The 9,703-nt window shown below is 44.0% G+C and overlaps 1 protein-coding gene across 3 annotated transcripts in view; it reads left to right on the top strand.

Moving 5' to 3' along the window:
- Positions 1 to 9,209, top strand: part of sh3kbp1 (SH3-domain kinase binding protein 1) — a 26,076-nt gene extending 16,867 nt beyond the window's left edge. The window contains exons 12-19 of one of the 3 annotated variants that reach the window (XM_041861730.1): positions 304 to 381; positions 1,062 to 1,200; positions 1,298 to 1,368; positions 1,712 to 1,821; positions 6,029 to 6,166; positions 8,101 to 8,327; positions 8,420 to 8,483; positions 8,602 to 9,209. In XM_041861730.1, coding sequence (XP_041717664.1) covers positions 304 to 381; positions 1,062 to 1,200; positions 1,298 to 1,368; positions 1,712 to 1,821; positions 6,029 to 6,166; positions 8,101 to 8,327; positions 8,420 to 8,483; positions 8,602 to 8,640 — 866 coding nt within the window. In that variant the 3' untranslated portion in view covers positions 8,641 to 9,209. The remainder of the gene's footprint in view (positions 1 to 303; positions 382 to 1,061; positions 1,201 to 1,297; positions 1,369 to 1,711; positions 1,822 to 6,028; positions 6,167 to 8,100; positions 8,328 to 8,419; positions 8,484 to 8,601) is intronic. The other 2 variants (XM_041861731.2, XM_041861732.2) reach the window with 2 other exon arrangements.
- Positions 9,210 to 9,703: the final 494 nt, after the last annotated feature.

Here is a 9,703-nt window from a genome sequence, read left to right as displayed (position 1 = left end):
TCTCAATCCTCTATCTCTAATCTCTCTTCTCTTCTCCGCTCAGCCACTGGTACCGTTTTGTGTGTGTCTCAATCCTCTCTCTATCTCCATCTACTCCTCTCTGTTTTGTGTGCGTTAGTGTGTTAAAGGGAGAGAGGCAGAAACCATTAGCTATGGAGATAATTAAACAGGTATAGAGACAGACAGACAGACAGACAGACAGACAGACAGAGATAGAGAGAGAACGAGAGAGAACCAAAGATCTAGGGAGGAGTGTCAATAATGTCACCCTCAGTTGACCCCTGACCCCTGTGTGACCTGTAGAGAAAAGGTTGGAAGTCAGAAAGGTACCCCCGGAGCGCCCCGAGCACCTGCCTCATAGACCACCTGACGACAACAAAGGTACTATAGTAATACTACAAATACTAAACTCTGCCTCACAGATCTGATGACAACAGAGGTACTACCATACTACTACTACAGTAATACTATTATACAACTACTACTATATTACAACTACTACCATTACTATACTACACTATTCCAGTATCATCTACAATGCCTGCTTGGGCCTGCTGCAGCCTGACTACTGCTCTCTCTATGACTACTACCCTATATGGCTATTCAGCCTGATTGGGTCCTATTCAGCCTGCTTGGGCCTTATTCTGCCTGCATGGGACCTATTCAGCCTGCTTGGGCCCTATTCTGCCTGCTTGGGCCCAATTCAGCCTGCGTGGGCCTTATTCAGCCTGCGTGGGCCTTATTCAGCCTGTGTGGGCCTTAGTCAGACTGCTTGGGCCTTACTCACCCTGGTTGGGCCCTATTCAGCCTGCTTAGGCCTTATTCAGCCTGCTTGGGTCTTATTTAGCCTGCTTGGGCCTTATTCAGTCTGCTTGGGCCCTATTCAGCCTGCTTTAGCTTTATGCTGCAGCTCTCCCCACCTCTTCAGCTGGCTCACACCTCACCTATACGTTGACCGTGTGTGTCTGTGTGTATGACATCCCCATTCAGACACCTACTATTTTACCCTGTCCGTATACATGTATGTGTTTGTTAATTTGTGTGTGTGTGTGTGTGTGTAGGTGAGGAGGTGAAGGTTGGAGAGATCCCTAAGCCCACCCTCCCGTCCAAATCTCCAAAGAAGCCCCACCCACCAAAGACAAGCTCCTCCCACTTCCCTCCCCGACGCCCTGACAGACCTGAGAGACCTCCTACTGTACCGTCAGTACACGCAAACACACACACACACACACACACACACACACACACACACACAAATAAACACACACTAAAGTTGTTGTTTGGTCTACCTGTTCAGGTGTGAGAGCCCTAAGTTTGAGGGTGGGGCTGTGACTCCAGATCCTGCCTCTGACAGGTCAAAATATATTGGTGAGTTTGACTGACAGTACAAGGGGCCAATCAGGGTCAGTTTGATAGTGATGTGGCCGGACACTAGTCCAGCCAGAGCAGTCTTGAGTCGGCTGACTCAAGAGACAGAGGTTTGAATATGAATCAAGATCATCAGTTCTCCCTCTCTCCCTCTTTATCTCTCTTTCTCTCTTTATCTCTCATATACGAGGAATTAGCAGCTCTAGCGCTCTTATAGATCAGCTGTATATGCGTTTGTTTCTTTCATTGCCTGGTCTCTGGTTAAATGTTAGAATTGTTCCTATAGATTAACAGTATAATGGTTGTATGGTGTGTGTCTGTGTGTGTGTGTGTGTGTCTGTAGATGTGGTTGACTTGGACTCTGTAGTCTTGTCTACAGAAAAACTAAACCATCCGACCGCAATGAGACCAAGAGTCCTCGACCGCAGACCACGCTCCCAGATCATCAGCACAGTGAGTGAACACACACACACACACACACACACACACACACACAGTTGTGTACAGTTAACCTTGTAACAATTCAGTCTCATTAAAAATCCTATTTTCCCTAACCCCTAAACCTAACCCGTACTCTTACCCTAACCTTAACCCAAAAACCTAACCCTAAACCTAACCCTAGCTCCTAACCCTAAACCTAAAACTAACCCTGGCTCCTAACCCTAACCCTAACATAATTATAACCCTAACACTAATTCTAACCTTAACCCTAAACCCCCTAGAAATAGCATTTGACCTCATTGGGACTAACAAAATTTCCCCAGTTGGTCAAATATTTGTTTGTTTACTATTCTTGTGGGGACTTCTGGTCCCCACAAGAATAGTTAAACACGTCCACACACACACACACACACACACACACACACACACACACACACACACAGGGCCATGCACAGACCTTTGGTGGGGCAGGTGCTCAACGTAGCTACTGTTTTTTTACGTAGCTGCTACTCAGTGCTCCGATGCCACTTCCCCCTCCTTGATCAGCGATGAACGCCATAGTCTGGTGTAGCCTACAGACGTCATGTTGTACACAGAGGACATGGCCGACATGTTCCAACTACTGCATTCCATGCCTCAGAAGGTTATTAAGCATAAGCGCGATTTCATGTAGTTTTTTTAGGAGGGGAGTTAGGCTACATGCAGCTATTTACATGTTGTACACAAAAGACATGATCAACATACACCTTAGCCAAATATATTTAAACTCAGTTTTTCACAATTCCTGACATTTAATCCTAGTAAAAATTCCCTGTTTTAGGTCAGTTAGGATCACCACTTTATTTTAAGAATGTGAAATGTCAGAATAATTGTAGAGAGAATGATTTATTTCAGATTTTATTTATTTCATCACATTCCCAGTGGATCAGAAGTTTACATACACTCAATTAGTATTTGGTAGCATTGCCTTTAAATTGTTTAACTTGGGTCAACCGTTTTGGGTAGCCTTCCACAAGCTTCCCACAATAAGTTGGATGAATGTTGACCCATTCCTCCTGACAGAGCTGGTGTAACTGAGTCAGGTTTGTAGGCCTCCTTGCTCACACATGCTTTTTCAGTTCTGCCCACACATTTTCTATAGGTTTGAGGTCAGGGCTTTGTGATGGCCACTCCAATACCTTGACTTTGTTGTCCTTAAGCCATTTTGCCACAACTTTAGAAGTATGCTTGGGGTCATTGTCCATTTGGAAGACCCATTTGCTACCAAGCTTTAACTTCCTGACTGATGTCTTGAGATGTTGCTTCAATATTTCCACATAATTTTCCTTCGCCATGATGCCATCTATTTTGTGAAGTGCACCAGTCCCTCCTGCAGCAAAGCACCCCCACAGCATGATGCTGCCACCCCCGTGCTTCACGGTTGGGATGGTGTTCTTCGGCTTGCAAGCCTACCTCTTTTTCCTCCAAACATAACGATGGCCATTATGGCTAAACAGTTCTATTTTTGTTTCATCAGACCAGAGTACATTTCTGCAAAAAGTACGATCTTTGTCCCCATGTGCAGTTGCAAACCGTAGTCTGGCTTTTTTATGGCGGTTTTGGAGCAGTGGCTTCTTCCTTGCTGAGCAGCCTTTCAGGTTATGTTGATATAGGACTCGTTTTACTGTGGATATCGATACTTTTGTACCTGTTTCCTCCAGGATCTTCACAGGGTCCTTTGCTGTTGTTCTGGGATTGATTTGCACTTTTCGCACCAAAGTAAGTTCGTCTCTAGGAGACAGAACGCATCTCTTTCCTGAGCGGTATGACGGCTGCGTGGTCCCATGGTGTTTATACTTGCGTACTATTGTTTGTACAGCTGAACGTGGTACCTTCAGGTGTTTGGAAATTGCTCCCAAGGATGAACCCGACTTGTGGAGGTCTGCAATTGTTTTTCTGAGGTCTTGGCTGATTTCTTTTGATTTTCCCATGATGTCAAGCAAAGAGGCACTGAGTTTGAAGGTAGGCCTTGAAATACATCCACAGGTACACCTCCAATTGACTCAAATGATGTCAATTAGCCTATCAGAAGCTTCTAAAGCCATGACATCATTTTCTGGAATTTTCCAAGCTGTTTAAAGTCACAGTCAACTTAGTGTATGTAAACTTCTGACCCACTGGAATTGTGATACAGTGAATTATAAGTGAAATAATCTATCTGTAAACAATTGTTGGAAAAATTACACGTGTCATGCACAAAGTAGATGTCTTAACCGACTTGCCAAAACAATAGTTTGTTAACAAGAAATTTGTGGAGTGGTTGAAAAACGAGTTTTAATGACTCCAACCTAAGTGTATGTAAACTTCCGACTTAAACTGTATCTAGACAGGATATCAAACAAAAGAAAGACACTGACACACAGTCTAATGAACAATTTAATGTTATTTTTTCATAATTGACTAAGCAGGAGGAAGACAGACAGTCAAAGTAGTAGTGTTATTTTTCAGCAACTCTGGGTAATGGCTATTATATGGCAGCAACTACAAAGATTAGCCTACGTCGTCACACAAAACACTGATTGTTTTTGCTCCAATGCAATGTGTAGGGACTGCATCCTGCTTGTGTAACTGCAATATCCATTACAACAGACAGAGATGGTTGTAACCTTCATAATAGTCTGGCATGTTCGTTCAAATCGCCGCAGGGTTTTTATTTCAGCTGTTCAGAAATAAGAGGCAGATATAGGCTACATCATCAAGGTTCAGAAGAGGATGAGGAAAGAGAGAAAGGTGAAGGGAGGTGGAGTGTGAGCAGCAGCTACTTAGAACAAAATGTGTGTGTAAAATAACACATGCGCAGAACGTGATCCGGATCTGTAGCTTTGAGAAACAGGTTTGCAGAGAGGCATGGCGGGGGCGAAAACTCAGCCACGGCCAAATTTATTTTTACTTAAAGCTAGAATACTTAATTGAAACAATAACACATTCCTAGACAGAGCTATGGATGCAAGGACTGACCATCCACGATATCAAATGTATAGTTTAACCATGTTTTGAAGCTATTCAGCGTTTGTTTACATTTACATTGTAAACATTGGATATGTTTACAATGTAATATATTTTGGGTTCTGATGGGGTACGACAGCTCGACTAAGCTCATGAGGCATTTACAAGTTATATTCTTCAAGAATCAATGAGTTTATATGTACAAAAATGGATGTAGCAACTACGATTCCAGCTTTAATTCCATTCATCCTTTTCTACTGCTCCTCTAGCCAAAAGTTTTTACATAAGTCTTAATTTTTTGCAAAAACACACTCACTCATCACACATTGTAGACTAAAAGCGAAAGTATGCTTGCTCCAGCGATGCGTTCCGGAGGCTCTGTACTGTGGCTTGCAGAGGCCAAATCGAACTCCATACTGCATCACCGTGTGCCTACCAAATGTTCTAACAATGCGGCTGAGTATAGCTCCGCATTGACATGATTGGTTGACGGTAGGTGGGGGCGGGAGTTCCTGTATAAACAAACTCACTTCCTTGACAACATCCTTCACAACAGCTCTGCTCTGATCTGCGAAGCGCAAGAAGTATGAATGCCCTGACTTCTACAGAGGCTGTATCGCAGTAAATGCTGTACGGCCAATGCAGACGTTGGATTGACCATGCAGCGCCTTTAAGCAACCTATAACTAAAGATTAAAGGGAGATAGGTTAAGTATCTTTGCTAGAACCACTACTGGAGTGGCCTATCATCTGATCATCGCTAATGTAGGCTAAATGAATAGCAACTCCAAAGTAATCTACTACTGGCGGTATTAATTTCAACCTCACCACGCTGCGCCGGTGCGTAGCTAGTGCATGAAATGAGGACGAGTCAACTTTTTTCAAGATTCATGAGTTTATGAGAAATGATCTAGTTTGATAGGCAAATCGTTGCATTTAAAGTTACAAGAGAGAAAAGAGACACATTTAAAAAATTAAAATTAATTAGTCAAATTAGCAGGCGCTCCAGCACCCCTAGGGCTCTATCTGTGCATGTGCCTGCACACACACACACACACACACACACACACATAAACATACACACATAAACATACACGCACATACAAATACTTGTTCCTATAACACCTCTCTCTCTCTCTCTCTCTCTCTCTCTCTCTCTCTCTCTCTCTCTCTCTCTCTCTCTCTCTCTCTCTCTCTCTCTCTCTCTCCTTCCTCTCCTCTTCTCTCTCTCTCAGTCTTCTCTGTCCAGTATTGACCTGCTGAACTTTCCTGCGGTGGAGGAGGAGAAGAGTGAGAAGGCCAGAGAGGAGGAGGACTCCTTGAGTCCTAGACCAGTAGATGTCTCTAAGAGGAAAGCACTTCCCACCATCACTGTAAGAATAAAAATTTGTTTTCATGATTAACCTGTATTTTAGCTGTGAATCAGAGTATATTTTGTGTTTGTGTATTCCCAGAGGATTATACTACAAAGCAGGGCAATCAAGTCAGCCAACTAACTTTGATAAACATTCAGAAATAATAAGTGTTTCAGGTTCATTAATGAACCTAGACTTGAATATGGGTTGCTGTAGAATAATGGAATCAATCCATGCCGATTTCAAGCATACAGTGAGGGAAAAAAGTATTTGATCCCCTGCTGATTTTGTACGTTTGCCCACTAACAAAGAAATGATCAGTCTATAATTTTAATGGTAGGTTTATTTGAACAGTGAGAGACAGAATAACAACAACAAAATCTAGAAAAACAAATGTAAAAAATGTTATAAATTGATTTGCATTTTAATTAGGGAAATAAGTATTTGACCTGCTCTCAATCAGAAAGATTTCTGGCTCCCAGGTGTCTTTTATACAGGTAATGAGCTGAGATTAGGAGCACACTCTTAAAGGGAGTGCTCCTAATCTCAGCTTGTTACCTGTATAAAAGACACCTGTCCACAGAAGCAATCAATCAATCAGATTCCAAACTCTCCACCATGGCCAAGAATAAAAAGAGCTCTCCAAGGATGTCAGGGACAAGATTGTACACAAGGCTGGAATGGGCTACAAGACCATCGCCCAGCAGCTTGGTTAGAAGGTGACAACAGTTGGTGCGATTATTCGCAAATGGAAGAAACACAAAAGCACTGTCAATCTCCCTCGGCCTGGGGCTCCATGCAAGATCTCACCTCGTGGAGTTGCAATGATCATGAGAACAGTGAGGAATCAGCCCAGAACTACACGGGAGGATCTTGTCAATGATCACAAGGCAGCTGGGACCATAGTCACCAAGAAAACAATTGGTAACACACTACGCCGTGAAGGACTGAAATCCTGCAGCGCCCGCAAGGTCCCCCTGCTCAAGAAAGCACATATACAGGGCCGTCTGAAGTTTGCCAATGAACATCTGAATGATTCAAAGGAGAACTGGGTGAAAGTGTTGTGGTCAAATGAGACCAAAATGGAGCTCTTTGGCATCAACTCAACTCGCCGTGTTTGGAGGAGGAGGAATGCTGCCTATGACCCCAAGAACACCATCCCCACCGTCAAACATGGAGGTGGAAACATTATGCTTCAGGGGTGTTTTTCTGCTAAGGGGACAGGACAACTTCACTGCATCAAAGGGACGATGGACAGGGCCATGTACCGTCAAATCTTGGGTGAGAACCTCCTTCCCTCAGCCAGGGCATTGAAAATGGGTCGTGGATGGGTATTCCAGCATGACAATGACCCAAAACACACGGCCAAGGCAACAAAGGAGTGGCTCAAGAAGAAGCACATTAAGGTCCTGGAGTGGCCTAGCCAGTCTCCAGACCTTAATCCCATAGAAAATCTGTGGAGGGAGCTGAAGGTTTGAGTTGCCAAACGTCAGCCTCGAAACCATAATGACTTGGAGAAGATCTGCAAAGAGGAGTGGAACAAAATCCCTCCTGAGATGTGTGCAAACCTGGTGGCCAACTACAAGAAACATCTGACTTCTGTGATTGCCAACAAGGGTTTTGCCACCAAGTACTAAGTCATGTTTTGCAGAGGGGTCAAATACTTATTTCCCTCATTAAAATGCAAATCAATTTATAACATTTTTGCCATGCGTTTTTCTGGTTTTTTTTGTTGTTATTCTGTTTCTCACTGTTCAAATAAACCTACCATTTAAAATTATATACTGATCATCTCTTTGTCAGTGGGCAAACTTACAAAATCAGCAAGGGATCAAATACTTTTTTCTTTCACTGTATCTTCCTAATAAATTTGAGTTTTTAAAAGTTTTTCTGACCATTTAAGTAGGTTAGCTGGCTAAGTCATTAATCCAGATTTGTGATAAACCCCACAGGTACCTGACAGTAAGGGTGTGCTGCCCCCCAAGCCTGTGGTCCTCCCCCCACCTTCGATAGGAAGCCTGGCCCTCCGCCCAACAAGCCCCTCCCCCTCAACTGTAAACCACACCTCTTCCGGTTTAAGCCCCTCCCCCGAACGTAGGCCGGCACCCACCCTGGAGGAGCTGAGAGGACAGCTTAGAGAGCTGAGAGCCTCCGTAGAACTGCTGAAGAGCCAACACAGGTAGGGGTGTGTGTGTGTGTGTTTGTGTATGTGTGTGTGTGTGTGTTAACAGTGTGTGTTAATAGTATGAGTGACTGGTGTCTCGGTCCCAGGCAGGAGATGAAGCAGTTGGCTAGTGACCTGGAAGAGGAGAAGAGGATCCGCCTTACTCTGCAGGTGAACACACACACACACACACACACACAGTGATGCTCCCTGTCCAGTGCTTAACAACATCCATTCACCACTGATACGGTTTCATCTTAACTATACATTTGGTGTTTGTGTTTTTCAGATGGAGGTGGAGCAGATTAAGAAGTGTTTATCTAAATGACCCTTCACCATCCGCGGCGCACACTGATGACATCACCACACACTGCAGCCAGAGTGTAATATCATCCTGAGGCAGGGTTCAGCCGAACTAGTTTGTGCCAAAAAACAACAACAAAAATGACAGACGATCCCAATCCCTCTATCCGTCTGTTAGTTTGTTTGTGTTGAAAAGGCTTGTTTATTTGTTTCCTGCAATCTGATTGGAGTGCTCTGCATCAGGGGCGTTGCCTCAAGTACTCACCTGTCTGTCACCACGGTACTCAAAACACCTGGAACACCTTTTCCTGCTGTTTGTGCGTGTGTGTCAACTTACAAGGTTTCCATTGCAACCCCTCACTGTGGCCTTCCTTCCGGTTTTAGACTCCTCCCCTCCTTCCTTCCCTCCTTCCTTCCTTCCCTCCTTCCTTCCTTCCTTTTTTCTTTCTTTCTTTCAGATGACAAAGAGAAAGTGTCTTGTTTTTTTTCTTGGTCATTGCTCTCCAGGAAAGTAAAATAGACTTTTATATTCCAGTGTTCTAAAGATTAAGATTATGGATGTGTGCCGATTTTAATAAAAAAAACATCAACCAACCTGTTTCTGTGTGCCTCTGTCTGTCACCCTACCCCCAGGGAGAGCCACAGTATCAGTTACTCTGTGTCTCTGATAACCCAACCTGGACACACACACACACATGTTCATTGGTTTTGTGTATGTGTGTGTGTCCAGTGCCACTCCATTGCTCTTTACTCTGTTGGTTCAGTTAATTAGTCTGGCAGAACATGACTGAGTCTCCATAGAGCACTGGACACACACACACACACACACACACAGGCTGCTGTATTCGCTGTGTGTGTATGTGTTGTAGACAAGTGTGTGTTACCATCTCTGTCTCTTCAGGTAGTGTGTGTGTGTGTGTGAGCATGCATTTATGTGTGTCTTTGTGTGTGTTGTTTTGACTAAAGACAGAGATCGTGTGCGACAGGTCCAGAATGTCCTCGGGGCAGTGGACATAACTCAAAATAACTTGACTGTGAGTGTGTGAGTGTTGGCTGGCTGGCTGGTTGGGGGTGTCAGATCAGAGGAC

The sequence above is a fragment of the Coregonus clupeaformis genome, chromosome 34 (genome assembly GCF_020615455.1).
Source record: "Coregonus clupeaformis isolate EN_2021a chromosome 34, ASM2061545v1, whole genome shotgun sequence".
Taxonomy (NCBI): Eukaryota; Metazoa; Chordata; class Actinopteri; order Salmoniformes; family Salmonidae; genus Coregonus; species Coregonus clupeaformis.
This window is presented reverse-complemented; position numbering and strand designations above follow the sequence as displayed.